The sequence below is a fragment of the Dromaius novaehollandiae genome, chromosome 1, assembly GCF_036370855.1.
Source record: "Dromaius novaehollandiae isolate bDroNov1 chromosome 1, bDroNov1.hap1, whole genome shotgun sequence".
NCBI classification, from domain to species: Eukaryota; Metazoa; Chordata; class Aves; order Casuariiformes; family Dromaiidae; genus Dromaius; species Dromaius novaehollandiae.
In genome coordinates, this window is record NC_088098.1 from 56,060,177 (window position 1) to 56,081,733 (window position 21,557).

A 21,557-nucleotide genomic window follows, 5' to 3' on the forward strand; every position below is an offset into this window, starting at 1 on the left:
GTTCTATTTTGAAAAGCCAAGTAATTTGCCCAAGTTAAAATTTTCCTGCTTGTATTTGTTGTTTCTCTCTGCCAGGAAGTCCGTCATTCAGTTAGACTTGGCCAACACCAAGAAAGCTCTGATTGTACCTGCTTTTGAGACTCTACGCTATCGCCTCTCCTTCCCCAAGTCAAAAGCAGAGCTGCTCTCTATGTTGGACATGGGAACCCTCTTCACGTTCAGGTAGCAGAAAGTGCTTTTGTTGAACCTGTGGTAGTTATCCCAAAAGGCTTTTTTTACTGTTCTGTGAATATTTGATTTCTCTCTCTCTTAGCTAGTTAGCTCCATTAAGAAATATGTTTGATTTTCCTCCCCCTTTTCATAGAGAGGCAATTAACAGCATCAAATGTGGATATATTCCATCTGTAAGCTCAGCATTTTCTTTAGTATTATACTGCTCTCCTAAAGGACTTCAGTTGTTAAATTGTATTTGTTTTATTTTCATTATTTTTTATTGCGCTACAAAATCAGGTAAGACCATTACATTCGTATGTATGTAATTTGCTTTTTTGGCTGCCAAATATTATCCAGATAGCTGTATCACTCATGTGTCCAAAAATAATTTCTGTCTGTTCATTGGTTCACTTCCTTACTGACTGATTGGGAAAACAAATGCAGGCTTGTTATGTGTTCCTTTAAAGTATGAAATAGCTGCTTAAATGGAGTTTCTCAATGCAGGAATAAAACAGTGTGCTCTGACTGTAAGCTGAGAAGCCAGGAACACCTGAATTTTGAGCTCTTTTCTGAAGCAGTCTCCTTCTGGGCCTGTGAGCAAGTCACTTCTATTAGCTGTCACAGATTCTTTAGTTTTAAAATGTGACTACCAAGGGTTAACTGTCTCTTGGGTGTGTGGTAAGGTATGATTAGTAGATGTTTTTAAACATCACAGTGATGGGAAGAGTGTAATATGGCTTTATGGTTATCGCACAGGAAAGAGCTTAGGAAAGGGGTTCTCTTCTCAGTTCCACTATTGCTCTGTGAGGAGATAGTATGAAAATTACTTTGCTGTGTTATGTCTCTGTTTCCCATCTGTGAAAGGCAGGTAACAATGTTCGCCTCTCCTTTGTACAGTATTTTGAGATCTAGAGATGAAAACAGCTATAAAAATGCTAGGTATTATCTATAACTGAAGGAGCTCTTTATTGCCTCTCTCATCCTTCCCTTACCTTAGAGCTTTTCTCATACTTCTCCCATTCCCTGTACTATACATCTCTCTCATTGCAGCAGACACTCTTCCTTCATGTTGCTGTATGCAAATGTCATAACAGACAGCCTGGGTGATCCTGGAGAACATAATTCTGATGCTACCTCTACCAGGAACTGCCTTGAAATAGAAACTTGAGTTGATTTAGATACTGGGGAGGCATGCCTCTCTGGAAAATTATCTGCGTATACTAAGAGAACAAGCATCTTTCTGTCTCCAATTATTCTTTAACAATAGAAGAAATACAAAATTAACAAGGGATTTGCTGGATAGAAAAAAATTGTTTCTCCCATAGTTGAAAGAAAAAATCCTTCTAGTGGAACATAACACCCTCAGGATTTTACTTCTGATGTTACATTCCACCAACAATCAAATTTTCAGCCTGCACAGCAGTGGTCTTCAACTACAGGTTTCATCTTCAAACTATGCAGCATATTGGCATGTTACATACACAGCCAGATTTGCAGGTCCTTTCCTAAGTCTCACTCAGGCGAAAGTCTCTTTGACATCAGTGGGAGTTTTGCCAGAGCAAGTTTAAATAAGAACTGAAGGACATGAGGTCTGTAGTTGGTTTACATATTAATGTGGGACACATTTTACAAATACTTCCCTAGCTTTCCTTGGCTCTTTTCATTGCTCAAATCTATCAACAGTCACATAGCATCTGTGATCTGGGCTGAGAATTTCCACCTCCACTTTCAAGGTGCTTTAATAATGCCGCAATTCGAGGCTGAGCTGGTAGGAGTGAGCTGGGAGGAGGGCTGCTGTGACAGTGATTGCTGAGACTGCCTGTAGCATCCCAGTCCCTCACAACACATGGTAGATTACAATCTTTCCCTCAGTGAAATTGCTTTTGTCACCTCTCTTCCAAATGGTGACCTTTTCAGCCTCTGGGCAGCTAAGAAGTACAAAACAGCTCTCAATTACATCCCCCAGTCTCCACCAAAAGAAAAAAAGAAAACACATGACCATCTATGTCTGGCAAGGTATGCTGTGTGGAAACCCTCCATGGCAGTGGGATGCTCTGTGCAGCCTTGCCGGCTTTGCTGGTTTTGGCTGTGACTGTGCCTTATGAGGATATGCCCACTTTGTGGCTGTGTAGTAGCTGATGAACCACAAATTGCACTGCCGAGATTGCTTTCAGTCACAAGGAAAACCACAGTTAGTAGAAGATGCATCATATTGAGAAAACATAATCAGCAACTGATTAAGTAATTAATTGATTGTGTCTACAATCCAGCAAAATGCTTAAGCATCTGAGAACAGAGCAAGGAATGTTTTTATTTCACTGAATCATTTCCTCACTGAAACGTGAAGCTTTGAGGGAAAAAGCAGGGAGCAAGAACACTCTGAGAAGAGTAAAGATTTCATTTTGGTATCTTTTGCAAGGTTTACTATAGCTTTGAAATTTTATTTTAAAAAAACAGTAGCTGTAGAAAATACAACAAAACTTCCACAAGTCAGATATCTGAAAGTGATTCAAGCTTTCTACAATTTAGAAATGCAGCCTTCAAAGGAACATAGATTACTTGGGTCCCAAGTGCTATCCTGATAACTCCATCCTCCTGCACAGCCCCTGAATAAAGAGAGTCAGAGAAACTGAACACCTCTCTGTTTTTCCGGTTATAAGCCATACAAAAATACAGCCGAAGTATAAACTCCTAGGTTGTGATTTTTACCTCTTTGTTTCAAGCAATGAAGGCTTACAGTGTTATCAGAATTTCTGGGGTTGAAACATTGCCTTAGGTCCTAATTCTGTAAATAGTTAATGCTTAAATCCCTTCACTTTTAGCATGTGAGTCATCCCTGTGAATTCAATGTACCTTACATTAGGCACTGGCAGGATGTTTGTTTTGCCCCTTCTGTTACACATCTCAGAGCATTGTAATACAGATGGCCTGCTATGCCTTTGTTTCATTATTTAATCCATGAGTCTGCAGAAAGAGCCGGTCTCATTGATTTTTGGGAAGGTGTAAGAAGAGTAAGTGGGCGAGAGAATCATTGACCCTGACACTAAGGGGGTGGATTCAAGCTGTGCTTAGAAGGGACCTGCTGCGGTCTAAATAAGATTAATGAACTACAAAAGGTTTTTTTTCTGTAAGTCAAATTGATTATCTTACTCAGGATCACATGGGCACGCCCCACAATATAAAAAGTACAGCAGAAAGCCTTTATGTAGTGTTTTACTTATTAACTTAATAAGGCACTTTGTCTCCTAGTCCTACTAATAACAGTAATTAATGAAAAGGAACATCTATCCAGAGCTGCAGGTGTCTCTTATACAAATTATAAAATTACATATCAAACAGACCATGAATGTCACTGTGGTGTAGAAATAGCTAGTTCTCAGAGGCCTTATCTGAACTGCAGAATTTCATACTGATTTTAGAGCACTGTTACAGCCACTTGGTTGCTAGGAAAGAGAGACAGCACTTGCTAGAGCAGATGAACTGTCTGTGTACTTTGTAATTGTTTCTCACACTAGCATTAGTGTTAGGTAGCTTTTTCACACTATCCTTCACCAACTAGATGTGTTTAAGCATTGAGCACATAGAGGGTCTGGGAAGCCTGTTGGAAATAGTCCTAGAAATTGCCTCTAATGTGTCCTGAAAATGATGATGTGAACTGCAAGCTAATGTCCTTATTTTTGAGCAGTCTATTTAGCAAGTAACTTTCTGTAGCCTTGCCAAGATGCCTTCTATTTAATTGCTTCCCCATGTCCATGCCATTAATGTCTGCTTAAGGTATCACGTCTGGACAAAAGGGCATGCGCCAACAAACTTTGCCAAATGGCGAACAGCCACCACCCCTTACCGCGTTGAGTGGGAAGCAGACTTTGAGCCATACGTTGTTGTGAGAAAGGACTGCCCTGAATATGACAGACGGTTTGTTGGATTTGGCTGGAACAAAGTAGCTCACATCATGGAACTGGATGCACAGGTGAGGAGACAACTTCTTCATATGTCACCGAGGGGCAGTGGAGTAGTTAAATATATCCATGTTCTGTGGAATAGATTCAGACTTTCCATCACCAAATTGCTCCTTTGGCCTTACTGAACTCTTTAACGAGTACTTTTTGAGTTGGGAACACCCAGTTTAGTACTTGTCAAGCAAGGAGAACAGTGTCTGAGTGAATTCGTTTATCGGTGCTGAGAAAGCTGTTGTCTCAGAGTGGTACTATTCCTGCTGTGCCCTCCTTTTCCCCAACAGTGTGCCAGAGTACTGCAGCACTTGTTGGCAATCTCATCACCTACTAGGGGAGCTATAGAGCTAGCTGGAAGTTTTTTAGTTACACAAATTTTGGTCGGTCCCAAATGCTAATCTAGAATTCAAAAAACAATTTTAAATTGAATCGAAGGCAAGCATCTTCATTTTCTGGCCTGGATTTATAGTGTATCTCTGCAAAGCCAAGGACTTTACGTTTTCATGATCTCTGGCTGTGGGGCAGACCTTAAAGGATCCAGGTACCTTATCTTTGGGCTGTTTGCCTCTTGGGTCTGTGGCTCTAGGGTGGAGCTGCTGCACACAATATATCGGAATAAAGATCCAGGGAAACCTAGAAAGTCCCAGAATGGCACCAGAGCTCTCAGAGCTGCCACGTTCCTTGCCACAGCCCTAGATCTAACAGACTGGAAATGGTTATGACTCTATGGGAGTCCAGTACCACTGCTCACTGAAATGGCTGGTTTTGCATGTCCCTGCTGTTCTTGAATGTGAAGCTAGCCAGTGTGTCAGTCAGCAGGGTCTTGGTCATGACATTTTCTTTATAAATATATATATTTTTGTTTTGTTTTGTTTCAGTTCAATGTGGACTGATCTCAGTTTTTGAACTAGTAGCATTTCATGCTAACTGAAAACCATACCTTTTGGCCAGCTGCATTCCATTGTGCTAGCTTCTGCTATGAGAACTTGGGTCTGGGATATGGCTGATCCTTCTCTGCTCACCCCTTAGCAATCTGCATGGAGCTGAGCAGCACAGGACATGCAGCATGTTACTGGGAGATTTTAAGTTTGGGATTTTTGCAGGCACCAGTGTGGGAGGAATATTTTCTACTTCGGCTTACAATACCGCATGGTCACTTTGGGCTGGCTGCCACTCACCTCTGTTTGCAAAAGGGCATTCTCAATGAATCTTTACCTACTTATGCTGAGAAAAAATGAATGCAGAGTAAACAAAAATAGTCTACTATATTATCCTTAATAGTAATACTTTGCTCTGCTACAGCACTTTAATTTTTCCAGTGCACTTTCCAAACACTAGTCAAAGTGGAGAGTGCCAGGATAATTATTTATTATTTGTTCATCTGGGTAACACAGCTTACCTTTCCAGTGGCTGCTCTCATCTGGCACTCACAGTTTAACTCTTGTTTGGAGACTGTTTTGCCCAGCGTACGGACTCATGCAGAAGAATTCAGAAGGTTTTTCAAAAGTTGATCATAGCAGCTATTTTAATTAGCCATTGGGTTGGAACTGATTCTGGGAGATTGCTTTTCTCACTTTTCCAGTCTTAAAACCACCCTAGTATTGAAAAGAAATTTCATTCCATCTCTAGTAATGGACGCACTGGGGTAGTCTCCTACAGAATCTCAGTCTGGAGGAGATATGGAATTGCGTAGCTACCTTCCCCTATGACAGCTAGAAATATCAGGAGCATGTGCCAGCCCAGAATATACTATACTTGCAATAAACTAAGATCTGCCCCTAACTGGGACTTGTTTAGTCTTGCTTCAGTCTCCCAGCTGCTCCTTCTCTTTTGTAATTTGATCCTTCTCCTGAATTCTGTCTCCTCTGGCAGACTGCTCCTTAGATTAACATTTAATCTATTACATCTACATCTATTACAATCTTTCACATTTAATCCTTAGATTAAATTGGGATGTGTGAGACAACACCCCCTCCCTAAAAAGAGGAAACACTGCACTGGGCACCCACAAGGCATTCCTGTGCTTCGAGGTGTCTGCAAATCAGGGTCCTGCAGCTGCTTGGCTGACTCCATTATCAGCAGGAAGGGCAGCTTCTCGATTGAATTATTTCACTGCTCCTCACAACTCCAGCATCTGTCAAGAGGATTGCATGAGCCTCCATTACAAGGGGCCTGTGCAGCTATTGTCCTTCAGAGCAGCAGACAGTGCAGAGATAATCATAATTATTATTCTGGGGGCATGCAGATGTCCACTGAGCTGAATGCTGTACAAATACATAGATAATGGCAGCCTCTGTCTAAAGAATTTATAACCTGTGAGGTTGGGACAGAGGTTCCAGCAAGTGCATTGCTTTCTGAAGAGACATTTCCTTGTAGTAGGGATGGGCCATTCAGAAACCTTTCCCCATTCTTCCAGTGACTGTGGAACTAGCCTGTGAGCTTTCCCCTTTCCAGGACTCCAGCCCAGCATCTTTGAGGGGCTTATTAGCAGCAGACCAGTAAGTTTTTAGAACAATGTATGTGCCTGAAGGCCTTTCGGAGGGATGAGAGTACTGCAGTGCTGAATGTTTTACACCACAGAACATAGACCTGACCTGACCTGCAGAGTTGCAGACGTGACATACAAACAGAGAGAAAGGAAAAGACTGTATGAGAGGAATATATCTTCCTCTGTAGATTCAGCCCTAGATGTTAAGGACCTGTGGATGTATTTTGTAGTTTGTTGCTTATCTGCTCTCCTCACTCCACCATGCCAGCCTTTGTTTCTGTGTCTGGTTCACCATTAGTTCTAAATCTCTTCCAGCTAAAGGAGTTCTGCATGTGAGCATCACATTATTTTGCTCTTACTGTATGTGTATCGTCCCAAACAGAAGCTCAGAGGATCCTATTCCCAAGTATGACAGCACTGTCACTTGACACAAAGATTTACCACTTCAGCACTATCCAGCAGTGTACAGGGACTTCCATAGTGAGAAAGGAGCAGCCATAAAGCTGCATCTGCATCTGCCTGTCCAACATGTACTGCTGTTTCATAGGTGTCTCTGGGACAGCACTGCAGCCTTAGCTGCTTCATTTCCAGCAGTGTTGTTCGAAGAGTTGGTTTCTAATAGCATCATGACCCAGCAATTTTGAGTCTCTTCCAGGTTGATCGGATTTTGTGAGGTGAAGATATATATATATATGAGAGCACTCTTGTTTACTACAAGTGTGTTCTCACCCATAAATTTCTTTATAGAAGTATACAGAATATTTTGCAATACTCTGCCTCTGTGCTGCAGATACTCTGCATCTCTGCACAGATTCCACAATCTACAAGTAACTGGAGCTGGCAAAGCGGGAGAAGTTGGGCACCATTTCTTTTACAACAGCATGCGCTGGAGGAGCTCTGTGGCTGTTCCTTCACTGCCCACTGTCTTATACAGCCTTGGTTGAAGAGGCAGTACAACAACAGTTGTAGTAGAGACTGGTAAGGACCACAGGAATTCGGTCTTTGGAGGCTTCAAAGTTTCTTGTCATTTGCATCCCATCCAAACTCAGACTTTTTGAAAGTTCACATGAAGAAAGAGCTGATATCTGAGTGGTTAGGGCACTTAGTTTGGCTACAAAACACTGAGGTTCAAGTCCCTTTTCTTCCCAGGGCCTTGTAGGAATAGAAACCTGGTTCTTGCATACCTCACACTAGTGCCCTTACAACTTGTCTGCAGAATCAAGTCTTTGTCTAGTTTTACTCTAATGATCCTATACATAGTTATAAAACTGGAACAGCTCAAACAGGAAAAACTGAAACTTAGATGAAGCACCATTCTTAAACAACAAAAAATATTGTCAGAAATCTTGGTCAGGTTTAAATATATAAAATTAATGATGTAGTTTCAGAGGAGAGGAAGAATTACCATAGTGTCTCACACTTTGTCAAGGAGAAGCTAATTTGCATAAAAGCATCTCAAAGCGTATGGAATTAGCATGTCCCTTTTCACACCTGGGCTATGAAAGATAGCACCTTCTCCTGTTACTACAGATTTCTAAATGCTTTCAGACAGTTTTGTTGCTGTAGGTATGTTAGTGTACAGACAAAGCAACATACGTAGCCTAAGGTGTGCTTTTATGACTATAGCTTATTCCAGCACCCAGAGTAAGATGAATTATAGGCACAAAAGCATGCATTTGCATGGATGCTTGAGGTTCATACTGTCTGCACTCACAGCTGTGTTGGTACCAGTCACACTGCTGCAAACATGACTTCAGGCATGACTTCAGCACTGTTTCCCCATTATTTGGCTTATATGGAGCAAAGCATTTTAAAAGAGAAAGCAAGTCCATCATAAACCCAAGAAAATGCAGGTTAAAAAAAGAAGGCTGATTTAGCGTGTCTTTATGGGTTTGTTGTTTTTGAGATCTACATTGCACTGTCGCATGACTTAGCATGTTTGACTTCAGAGGTATGAGAGTGATGTGTTGCAGGAGGATTTGGGAACGTCTCACAGCTGGTGTCTCTCTCCCCTAGGAGTACGAGTTCACAGTGCTGCCCAATGCCTACATGATCCATATGCCGCATGCCCCCAGCTTTGACATCACCAAGTTTCGCTCCAACAAGCAATACCGCATCTGTCTCAAGACCCTGAAGGAGGAATTCCAGCAGGATATGTCACGCCACTACGGCTTCGCAGCTCTCAAATATCTCACGGCAGAGAACAACAGCTAGCACAACAGAGCCCGTTTACAGGAAACAGACATCGAAGGGAGGAGCCACTTCATGTTTGGGGTCCAGTCTTTAAACTTTGAACTGAGAAATACTTTCTGTTTTTATATCATACCTGGCTATTCTAACAGTAGAGATTTGAAGTGACATGTCTTCAGACTATGCTCATTAGCCCCTTCCCTGACTACCCGGGGCCTTTCAGCTTTAGCATTCGTGAGGTGTGAATGAGAGGGGCCAGCCCCAATCCCGTTGTACCACAGGAGGTGGGGAACAGGGATGGGCTGGAATGCAGTTCTCTTAACTGCAGAGCAAAGACAGACCTTCAAGAATATAGGATTTCATGTTGCTATTTAATAATTTGACATGCTTTTTATCTGTAAAGGAAGATCTTCGGGTCGCTGTCCTGTGAATTTCAAATCTGCACTACTCTAAAAGGGAACTTTCACCTGTGAACTTTCACAGTGGCCCTGTTAACATGGATGACCTTGTTAATGCAGGATGAGCCAAAGGTCTGAATTAGCCTTGAAAATGAAGGGGACACTTATACAATACTGCACTCTAGAGAAGGTGCGTTCCTGGTTTAGGTGTGTACATGATATCTGTTGGTCTTTTATTCTCAAATTAATTCCGTTTTATCAGGAAAATCCTCTATGCCATACCCTGCCATTTCCCCAGTTCTAAATGCCATTCCTTTCCTTGCCAAGAAAATGTCACCCTTGTGTTCCTTTCCATCTTCAGTTCTGGTAGTCCAGTAAAGGAGAACAATAGTTCTGCCAGAGTGTGAACAAAACTTGTTAGTGTAAGGTCTGTTTTCACCAGAGCAACTTGTTCATGTGTGTCTTGTAAAATAAAGGGCCTGGTTGTAACTCTTTATCTTTTTTTAGGCAAGAATTGGATTTTCCGTAGAAGGCATTTTGTGCCAGGGGATATTGACCTGTAGACTCTTTCAGTGCATGTCCATCCGTGAAGGCATTGGGCCTTGGGCTTTAAGTGGACTTCTTTGCTGAGCAGGGAATATAAACATGGCAACTAGTAGCCTGGGTGCTGTCCTGCTGCCTGCTACAAGGTCTCAGAACTACTTCGTTAAAGGAGTTTATAAATAAAAGGAGCAGAACTGCTAGGAATAAACTCCTCATTTGAGGGGGAGAAGAGAATGTGTTGGGAATCTGAGTGTGAGTGTTTGCTTGAATGTGGGCTGGTAAAGTTCACAATGTTGATATACACAGGAATATTCTGGAGGGTGGACAGGAAACCTAACAAGCAAAACACAGAAAACAAGATGCTGGACTTTTTACCATTTTCTTTATTCTTCAGTAGTAACGTTGTGTTTACATTGGATAAGGAGATGAGGTTTAATGCACTACCCCTTGCAGGGCTACTTGTAATTTCTGTTGCAGTGTTAATAGTGAAAGCAGAAACGACTCAATGAGAAATGTGTCTCTCTCCCTACCCCAGACCGACATAGACCATACTTACTGATGCCACTGACTAGGCTGTTAAATGGATCCACACTGCATTCTGCTCACTTTATTCCATTTTGTTTTTCAGCCACAGGATCTTCTACTTTCCTCCCTGCCTCATCTCTCTAGAGCTTGGTTTTATTTCTAACCTGACATTTTGCGAGAGCTTTCTGTTACAGTGGGAACCACACAGTTAAATGAGACATTTAAACTACACATATCAGTTCATCATGCTGTGTATATATAAGAAAAGCCAAAAAAGGCAACATCTTTGACAGGAAATAAAAAGGGGCGGGAAGCTATGTGTAATCATTACATTTTCCCTGGGAGTTTTGGCTGCATACAAATACATCACTGCATAATTTTCCAAAGTACTTTTCTTTTGTTCCTTATGGCTTCATTTAAAGATTTGCATAAAAACCTGTGAAGAGCTGAGAAAAAGTGAAATGACTGCTCAGTCCTGGTTAGGATATATTAAAAAAAATGACAACAACAAAAAAAAAACCCACGATATCTTAGCTCCCCAAATCCCATATCACTCACCATTACGGGCCCAGATCGGTGTGACTGTTGTGAATGAGAAGAACCCTGCAGCACTAAGTCCTGTTGATCATATGATGTGAAGAAAGACATCACAAGCTTATCCTAAGAGAGGCTGAATACTGGCTGTACCCACATAAAATCTCCAGGGCTTCAGTGTAACCACCATTAAGTTTTATATATACGTAAAACTTTCATTTCCAGATGTGCATCTGTCCTTGGCTTAACAGTGTTGGCCAGAGATGGAATAGATTGCTCTGCAACAGTACAGCCTGTAGCATGGACCTGTACATTACTGGGGTGTGCCATTATCAACACTAATGTTAGCCTCTCCTCGATGCTCATGAGGTGGGCATGGGGGATTGGGGAGGTAATCATTTGTTACTTTCCTATACGTGCAGCAAGTTGTGGGACCTCCCAGATAGGATTAGGTGTGCTGGCTGCTGTAACCAGCTCAGAGATTGCTAGTTTTTTCAAAGAGTCCATTCTTTTCCTTACAGACACTGTGTGACTTGTATCTGTCAGGTCATGTTTGTCTACATGCTTCATAATTTGAGAGGAATGGGGGCTGGTTTTAGTACATTTCAGCCAATTTACCTGATAGCAAATTAGGCTTACTTGCCTGTCTCTAACTGCCAGGACTCCTCCAACACCATGAAAAAAAACAGCAACAGCAAAAATCTCCAGCCCAGTTACAACCCTGACTGTCTTCCAGTCCTCTGCTATAGTAGATGTTTGTTAGCAACTTTGTTACTTAATTCTCAGATTTCTCCTGAACTCATCCAGAAACATCAGATACTGGTGACTTAATGCCTTTGATTTATTGATTTCTTCCATCAACTTTGCTCTTGAGTCTTCAGTCTACGACCTCTCCTTATCTTTGTTATTTGGAAAGTGCGAGTATCATTTAAATATCACTCCAACACCCTCTCTGGTGAAGACTGATGCAAATAAATCATTTAGATTCTTGCCAATGACCTTATTGTCTTTAATTATTCCCTCTATTTATTGTTTGGGGTGGCCTACACATTATCTCAGGTTTTCTGGTTTTGATGTACTGAGCAAATGTGTATTTTCAGTTTTAACTTTCTTGTATTTGCTCTCCAAATTCTCTCTTAGCTTGCTCAATTTCCATCTTAACTATTATATACTTTCCTTTCAGCTTTACAAAGTTTTGATTTTCATTCTCTGAAGGTTCCCTATTTGGTCTGAATAACTTCTGAAATTTACAACTGAATCATACGAGCATTTTCTTATCCTTGTCTTTCATTTGTCTAGGGGAATTCCATACTACTTTGCTGCTCATAAGCCTCTTCCATTTTGAATCTGAGGATTTTAGTTAGTTTATTTAGGGCTTCAGATTCTTCCTTTAAAAGAAAAAAAGGTGTTTTTTTTGTTTTTAATTTTTTATATCTAATTTAATCCAACGAGGTTGGGGGGGTGAATTTTGAAGAAATTGTGTTTTTAATCTTTCTAAATGCTAACCTTCTCCTAGTCAAGGGATCAAAAATAAAATCCTACAAAATTCTTGCAGTCTTCTAATTTGAGATCTTAACTTGACACATTTTGTTTTGTGTCTCCCTTTTCCTCTCCATTCCAAAAATGTTAACTCACTTGAGTCGCTAGAGCCTTTTCAGCCCACTAAGCCTCTTCCAGCACCAGAATCTTAAGTGTGTATTTCCAAATCCAGTATCCCATCACCTTCTGACATCCCGCCATGTTTCAGCCATAATTACTTTTCAAATAATATGCTGGCAGGTGCCTAATCCTCCTTTTTTGTTTTCATGCTTCTCCCTTTGATATAAGAGGCACTTCAATTTAAGTTTTAGGCAAAGTACTTACCTTTAGTTCCTTATCGTAACCCTCTAATATGCTTCCATAATTTATCTCTGTCATCACAATATGTACCTTCAAATGTTTGGCTGTAATTTCCATCCTATCATTTTTCTGGCTGAGAGTTATCTAATATTTGCCTACCTGACAGCCCTAGAAAATGTCTTTGTTTATCTTGAATAGTCCTCAGTATCTATCAAATTTTTTCCAAGTTCTACTTTCCGTAATTCCTTCCAACCTTGCCAGTTTCCTTTGCGAGCAATCTGGTTCCACTTGCGATGTGTCATTTTTATTTTATTTGTAATCATCATCTTGGACTCAATGGCATAAAGGAGTTAGCAGCTGTACCTGCAGTTCCACCACTTTTTTTTAGTTCAAATATCAGATGTGCTCACCTTATTTCTAAAATACAGATTTTTTACCTGATAGGCTTCATGTGGTTTATATGTAAATCATAAACTGCATTTTCCTTATACTGGTACAAGTGAAGGCACTTTGTAGTGTTATTTGCGGTAGCTTTTGCAGCACAGTAAGTTAGAGGGAAAAGCTCAAAAACCGTGTCAGGGTTGTAGCTAGTGTTTCTCTCCATAGGGGAAATAAGGCCCTAGCACAGCTGAGCCATCAATTTTACAAATGCCTTGCACAAAACACATTGCACATTATTTCCTGGTAGGTATAATCATACATCGTCCAATTAAATATGAAAAATACATTTTTAATGTTCTCATTTTTACATGCGATTCTATCCAGAAGATAATGTGTTTCCTTCTGTATCTTGCCAGTTTCCCCCATTACTGCAGCCTGCCTAATAGCCCCATCTGTTTTTGGCTGAGAAAGATTAATGACCAACAGCACAGGGAGTCCTGGCAAATCAACAGAGACATTACTCTTAGGGATTGCACAAGACATTCCTTCCTACTCTGCCAGATATTGTATGGGTGTTCCTCAGGTTTCAGCGCAGCGTCAGGAAAACACAGCAAGCTCAGCAAGTGGGGAGAGAATCATTATTTATGAACTTCAGCAATATGTTAGATGGTGGGATTGCAAAAAAAATAATGTATTGTTGTTAGCTCAAAGAATATTTCAATTTTTGAAAAAGAAAGCAGCTGAGTTTCTGCATCTCCAATAAACAGGACTGGAACAAATAAGTCACTCGTAGGCAAACAGCCAATAAACTATTATTTCCACTTATAGTATTGAAGATGCAGAAACACTCATGGGTAAATGAAGTAATTTTTACATTAGTAATTCAAAATGTATATTTAGACCATGTGTACATCCAAACAGGTGAATCGGGGATTATTTGAAGATTGTTACTTTGGTTCACAATATAAAATTAGGTTTGGGAAAGCTGCTGGCTGTGTACAGCAAATTCAGAAATGCTAGGAAGTGCTGGGAAATTCAGGAAACACTTACGAATGTGGATTTAGAAATACCCAGCTTTCACAGGGACTTGTTTTCACAGGATGCAAAGGATTTGCAACCCAGGTTAAGAGCTTATTATATTTTCAGTCATGCTGTACTATAGTTTCCACTCTAAGGATGAGAACAGCCCCCTGACTCCCAACTAATTACTGTTTCAGTAGGGTGAAAATGTCCTAAACTTCTGCAACATGGATTTGTGGGAAATCACTGTGCAGTTGGCAAAGGGTTCATCTGAGGTCCAGAGTCCTTTGTCACTAGATACCAGATTTCAATCCAAAAGAAATAGTTCTGACTTTGGCCTGTCTCTCTAATCAGATGCAAAGTTACCACCCTCACCTAGTATATTCAGGAAGTGCCCAAATAAATGAGGCAAAGTAATTCAGACTAAGCTAAGCCTATTCCTTAGTATTATGGCAGCGTAATTCTCAGACAATGGATGTGTGCACCTTCAACACAAACCATTATATCCCATGACTCTTGCTATGGTTGCAAAGTCAGTCATATGAAAGTTATAAGATAGGAAAATTCAAGTTGCTGGTAGAACTGGTGCTTTGCTCATACAACTTCTTTCTGTCCCATGATATGTATGTATTAGGACATAGTCTCTAGTTACACAATCATTTGCCTGGATTTTTTAGAGAACTCTGCTTCTTTCTATGGTCAGAGCAGATGATACTCAGGGAATGAAGCAGCTGGGTGATATGGCCTTTTATTCTTGCTCTCATTGAGCTCTTCATAACACGTTAGCTGCCTTGATTCTGAGCATAGCCAGGCTTTGTGTCTCCTCCCCACCCCCCAAAGGATAGGTTTAAACTGTGATTTAAGAAAATCAATTGTCCCCTGTGCCCTCAGGCTTTCTGAGCAGAATGCCTGCAGTTCTGTTCTACAGGCTTTTCTTATGTGGAGGGATCCTACGGAGCTGATGGAAATTACACAGGCAGAGGGCTCATAGCATTCAGCCCTCAGACTATGAATGCCAACAGCTGAATGTGCAAGAGCGATGAATCTCAGCTCTGACCAAGGCTACAGCATGTCTGCCATCCCTTTGGGAGCGCTCTTTAAAGGCTATCAGCACAGTCTGTCAGTAAAGCAGTGAAAAACATCGTGTAAATAAGGAGTTAGGGGGAGCAAGTCTGTTATTTTAAATAACTGAAATTTCAGAGGGATGAGGAAAGTCCCTCAGAAGACATGTTCATAGGATTTGTGGGTTTGATTAAAGTCATTCTGGGTCTGTGGCATTTCAGTTTTAAACAGTGGCCTATGTGGCCTATCTGTAGTAAATTAAATTGTTGTAAAATTTGTGAAAGTCAGCACTGAGATTAAACCATCCTCAGTGCAAAGATGTCTAATCTGTTTCGATTCTTTGGGTTCCCACATTGCTTCTCTGGTGCTCATAAAAAAAATATAATAACAGCGTGATAACAGTAGCAGGCTGAATATCCAGTCTTTTTAAAAATGTCTCCACCTTAAATCAGCGCTTGGGTCAATGGTTGGGGCAAAGCTGGAGATAGCAAGTTTCGCAGAATTTCTTTTTTTTTTTTTTTTTGATTTGCCTGTGGATCTGTTGTTACAGCAGTGGTCTCCAACAATGCAATAAGAAAAGGAAAAACTATCCAGTGCCCATTGCTCTATGAACTCTTCATCCACACAGAACTAAATACCAGCAGCAAGAAGGAAGCAGCACATCTATCTGCTTTGAGGTTTTTTTAGATGGCAATAGTGAGTTTGGTATTAAATCTGTTATTCGAATAGACTTTGCTGAGCTTTTCTGCATTTTAGGTGGATACCCACAGAGGGTGACAGAGGCCCCTTGACGTTACATCGAGATGGGACTCAGCAGTTTGCAGGTTCAGAATGGAGCAGGAGATATATGTATTTTCCCTTCACACCTTGCCCAGTGTTTACTGATTATATTGGCAGCAATTAATCCAGTCGTTTTGAAAGCTGGTGTTCAGGCTGAGCAGCAAGTTTCTACTGTTGTGTAAGAGGACAGATAGATGAACAAAGTGAAGCTTTCTTTTCATAACATCAAAGAGTATTGTTTGTACTGGTTCACATGGCTCTCCGTGGTGTGGAGAGTTTATGTCTTTTACTTTTCACAGTTAGGGTTTATTTGAAGTACCACAAAGGCAATCTGAAAGGAGCAATGAGTTCTGTAAGGACCCTCAAGGATTAGCATTCATGGCGATTCATCAGTGCAGCCTATTCACCGGGTTAACCTGCCAGGTTTCATCATGAAAGCAGATAATACAGGCACTGTCATCTTCTTTCTGATTACACTTAATAGAGCAAAATAAATGCATGTAATAAAAACAACCCTCTGAATCAGATCACTGAGGACCCAAATACTTTGTAAGTAATTCTGCTGCTTTCATTACCATTTTCATATATGAAACTAGCAGACTTTGCAAAACCTTTTTTATTTTCTTAAGCTGATACTGCTTTCTTCTGCATCAGTCAGACTTGAAAATATTACAGCATTTTCTGAGGCAAAGAATAGAACTGAGGGGATCTTGAGGTCTCCTAAGCACTGCTGTAATAAGAGATGGCCTTTCCTGTTGCCTGGAGGATTGCCCTTTGCCTTTGTGCTATCACTGGTTTTATTTCTATCTTAGCAGAGTCTCTTCTTGTAAGTATGAAAGACCACTGACTTGTCCTATCCCATTGGGTGAGTTCAGTACTAAAGCAATACTGACACATTATGCATCTGGCGTGGCACCTAGGCCGCCACACAAGTTTATTCTGCAAGTTTTTCCTATTTCAAGTCTAAACCTGAGAGGAAATTGAGCACTTGGAAGCTGTAAGAATCAGATCTCTGTATTTTATTTGTAATACGTTTATATTTAAACGTTTCTGTCCCCTACACCTATCTATGCTTCTCTATATATCTTCCAAAAAAATACTGTTTTGAGAGAAGGAGAATCATTGCCGGCAATCCAAGGAGGTTGAAAGCAGCAGTATTTGTAATGATAGGTAACTTACTTGGGCCATATATTTTTGCACAAGTTTCTACAATTTACAGATTTGATACAATCTCTGTAAGGCTCAATTTCAGGAGCCTTCCTCAGGCAGCCCATCCTAGAGTTACCACTTTTTCCCCCGTTGCCATCCCTCTCTACCCCCAATCCATGTTTATACCAGCTTTAGATAGATGTTGGCAGATATTTTAAAGACAGTATAGACACTTTCTATGGTCTTGAGAAGCAGTTATGAAGATTTCATAGAAAAAAGATGTCTCTCCATTGCTGGGTCCCTAAAAATAGTAGGAACTCACTTAAAAAACAAATGCTTGGGCTGCTGTGGAAGGGGACAGAGAGACCTAGGTCTTTAATATGTTTAATGCCAGAAGGAAGTCAGGTGCTCAGTGACACATCACTACAACTTGGTAGCCATGCTAAGATGGTGATGGTGATTATGTGCCACTGAAGAAGAAATGACACCAAGTGAACCTGACGTCCATCATTTGGTCTTAGGTCATAGGTTTTCCTTGACTTACACTTTGTGAATTGCCTTTCACAAAGCCATCTCCCAGTAGCATATTTCCCACTGGACCATCACTAACTAGCTCGGCAAGTCTGAAAATATTCCCTTTCCTTCCAAACTCTCTATAGATCATGTTAGCCTCACTTACTCTATTTCTCAGCCATTCATCAGAAAAGGTCCCACAGCCTGAAGAAAGCTAGCAGGTGCTGAGTGTATTTAGAAGGCAGCAAGTGATCTAAATAGCAAATACATTTTGTAATGCCAGAATCCCTAAGTTTTTAGATGCCCATCTGGAAGCCTTCAGGTGAGATTCATCCCATGCAACTTGGCAGCTGTTTGAGACCCTTAATGTTGGAGTTGGTCCCCTATCAATGGAGTGAGATGGACTTGTGTAGGGAGCACTTCTGCTCACCTAAGCTCTAACTCATCTTCTGCTCCCAGACCAGCAGGACAGACGGAAGTGTTGACATTCCCCACTCCAGTGCCTCAGGTACGCACTGGCCAGCATGAATCAAAGCTGGGCCTGGAAGCCTGTTTCAGAGCTATCAAAAACCACCTACTCATTTGCGATTGTGGGTATCAAAATCCCCTGGAAACTAACCACTAAGTACTTCAAGACTGCACACTCAAAATTAGCTGACAAACTTGAAAACAACAACCTATACAATGAAAAAATATGTGGGTGGATCAGGCAGGGAAGGGGAGTGATTTGTGGGCTCTGGAGACTGTGATACACATTGCGATAGACAGCTTGTGTGAACAGCTAGGGAGATGCTGGTTTTCAGGATAAAGCTATAAGCTTCATAATGATTGTTAAAATATGACCCTAGGCATTGCTGGTCAAGCTGTGCAACGTTCATTGCATCATATAACCACTGTGTGATTTTGCTGCGAGCAGCGGCAGCATTTGCTATGTGTCAGCCAGCACTTTTCCAAAAGTGCAGGTAAGGAATCCCTAAGAAAGAAGGAAAAACCCCACAACCCATGTGTGTTCCTTCTTAAGACTCCAGCCTCACTTCATGTACATTCTCAAAGGGAAAACTGGAATGTCGTGACCTTTAAGGTGAAGCAGGCATGAAACAAGGCTTGTCATTTTCTTGCAAGGCTTGTTGCACTGAAGGGTTTTGCATCTTAAGATCACCACCCTGTCAGTACATTTCCCGACTGGATGGCCTTCTGCCTGAACTAATACTGAACCCTTCTGTTTCTCTCCCCAGGTTGGGGAAAGATCTTTAAGCAACATTTCAGAGAAGAAAAAAGAAAACATTTCTTTTTTCCTTACCCTGCTCATGTTTCCCAAGCACCTCCTCCCCTCCAGGGTTGTTAGACTGAGGCAACTTGCATTTAACACAAACCACTTAGTTTACCTGTATGCTTCGGTCCATGTGTAAGTTTTCTAGGTGACAATTTTATTGGGGAAAATGCTGTTTAGATTGTGTGTGCAAAATAAATGGCTTGTAAATATGAAAAAAAGGTTAATTTTCAGTTGTGCAATAAAATTGTGAAATAATCCTCTCAGTTCCTTTCCAGTGTCTGACTTGACATGTGCTGGTTTCAGGAGCTGTTGTTTCTACAGATGGAAACAAAAAAAGAGAGATCCTGGGTTGTTTCATTTTCATCTCTAAACTCTTTATGACTTTTTCATTTGAGCTGTCTTTCCCTTTAATCTGGTTTATTCCCCATACCTGATTCAAAGCGACACAGTACAAGACAGTTCCCAGTGAAGACAGGTGAGTCCTTACCTGCTTAGAGTTAATCCTCTGATTATCTGCTTTACTTGACCTGAACTTTTTCTCTGCTGTTTATTAGGGCTTTCTGTAAACAGACAGTAATTTGGCAGATAGAGGTTCATTCTGCTCTTGTTTTAGTGTGACAACAAGCAGATAGATACGCTACAAGGAACAAAATCTCACCAATACCATGGAAGCAAACCCAGACAGCAGGTTAGTACTATAAATGCTTTATCTGCTAGTTAGCATGGATTTTCCATTATATGGGAGTCCTTCTCCTGACAATGGAAGAAGCTGTGCAAACAGCAGAAACCTTCACTTTTCCATTAATTAACCCTTGGTGATAGGATTTTCAGGTGTTCAATGCTGCAATTGCACCTACCATAATCTCACTTACAGCTGATACTTCTTTTATCACTAGTAAGTACAGCTGTAGGGAAACAGCTTCCTCCCTGCTATTCAGCAGGCCTGTGGCTTCTGTGCTTGAGAGCTTCACTGTTGAGAAAGGAGATGAGGAGAGAGTGGGAAGACAGGTCAGCTGCTTAATCCTCTGGGGTGTTTTTTTTTCCCCCCTTTTTTTTTTTAACCCAGCATCAAAGCAGTGTCTACTATAAAAGTGTTTTTGTCAGGGATGTCAGAACAGAATTTATGTTTTTAAGGACATCATAAAGAATAGGATGTCCCTGAATGCAGGATATGGAGCGGCTGTCAAAGTTAAATAGAATCTGAACAGACTAGTGTAAGTTGGAAAGCTAGCTGAATTTCCTCTTTTTCAGATGATTACACGATCAGATGGATTTTGTGTGGTGCAGGAAGAGACTGGGAGTCCAAGAAGATTTTAGCGAGAGATCTCTGGATTCATTACAAGAAACAAATACTTGGAAATGTATATTTAGGTAGAAAATGATTCAAAGAAAAAGAAGATGAAGCACTGGAAATGTGCAAGTGGGAGTTTTATAAGCTGAACTCTGCTCCCTTTAAAGAGAAAGGGAAAGCCTGCAGGTGTAACTCCCTTCAATTCCCTGACTTTGCAGCAGGGCAAAGCTGGCTTGCACTATGAAATGAGTAATTGAGCAGGTGCAAGAAGTGAATGGCATTAACCGTGTAAATAGCAGCTGATTTTCAATAATCAGGCCTCCAGAAGGGATCCTCTGCTGATGCCATTTCCATATTACTCACAACTGTTCCTATCCATCCACCTCTGACAAATCAGCAATAACGAAAAGAGCATCCTCTAGGGTTTATGTCAAATATTAATGCTTTAGGCCTGATGCAGTAGGGCAGATTACAGTATATTTACCTTAGGGTTATGTTTCATCAAAGGGAGCCAAGCTGGGCTCCCAAGACCCAAGTAGGGATGCGGCAGTACCTTGCTCTGCAGCACCCTTCCTCCAAGCTCTGTGGCACTTCTATAGCCACATTCACCTACATGCTACTTTAAAAAAGAGTTAGCTAGTGACTAGCGCATATAGACAGAAGTGAGATGTGTGTGCCACCTCAGGATATGTTATCCAGCTCAAAGGCCAGGTGTTACTCAGGCTGGGGATGTCTGTGAGAGTTCTGCCACAGATTTGGCCGTTAAAAAAAGCATAAAAGAGGATTTGTTTATCTACCTAATCTGCCAATTGCATTTCTCTTGGATTTCCACAGCTCAAATCTGGCTACCTGAAAAATTCTGAAAGTTTTTGTCTTGGCAATTTTCCATTTGAATATTAAAATAAGTGTAATATATTTCTTCAGACCAAGGCCAAAATGGCGTGACAGTTACACCTACCCAGATGCTTCCTGTAGTAAATCCAGCAGCATCAGCTGCTCACTAGCTAACCTTCATACACTAGGAGAGAAAAAGATTTTTGCTGACATTCACCCCAAATTAGGTACCAGAGCTGATAACTACAGCTGGTGAATGACAGCAGCCAACACCTCTCAGAGCTGCTGTTTCAGGCTCTCTGCTGATACAGCATCTTCATGTATGTTAGCTTCTGATTTTGAAGGTTAATTTTGCGATTATAAATGCCGTACACATTTTTTTAAAAACAAAAGCCAATATTTTGAGTGCATGCTGGCAGCGACCAGGGAGAAGGATGAACAATTACAACAGGTTCAATTCATCATCTGCTTCAGAGCATAACAACGTTTTTTAGAAGTAATCTTTCCTTTTCTCTGAACTGTGTAGAAAAGTGTGAGGCATTCATACACAGTTGCCTTTCCTTTAGCACGT

General features: G+C 41.0%; 1 protein-coding gene across 4 annotated transcripts in view; it reads left to right on the top strand.

The window, feature by feature from the left end:
• The window catches only part of LARGE1 (LARGE xylosyl- and glucuronyltransferase 1), a 287,833-nt gene extending 268,709 nt beyond the window's left edge, over nucleotides 1-19,124 (top strand). For 3 of the 4 annotated variants that reach the window (XM_064513273.1, XM_026117942.2, XM_064513280.1), the window contains 3 exons: nucleotides 76-222; nucleotides 3,988-4,183; nucleotides 8,671-19,124. In XM_064513273.1, coding sequence (XP_064369343.1) covers nucleotides 76-222; nucleotides 3,988-4,183; nucleotides 8,671-8,868 — 541 coding nt within the window. In that variant the 3' untranslated portion in view covers nucleotides 8,869-19,124. The remainder of the gene's footprint in view (nucleotides 1-75; nucleotides 223-3,987; nucleotides 4,184-8,670) is intronic. The other variant, XM_064513297.1, reaches the window with a different exon arrangement.
• The last annotated feature ends 2,433 nt before the right edge of the window (nucleotides 19,125-21,557 follow it).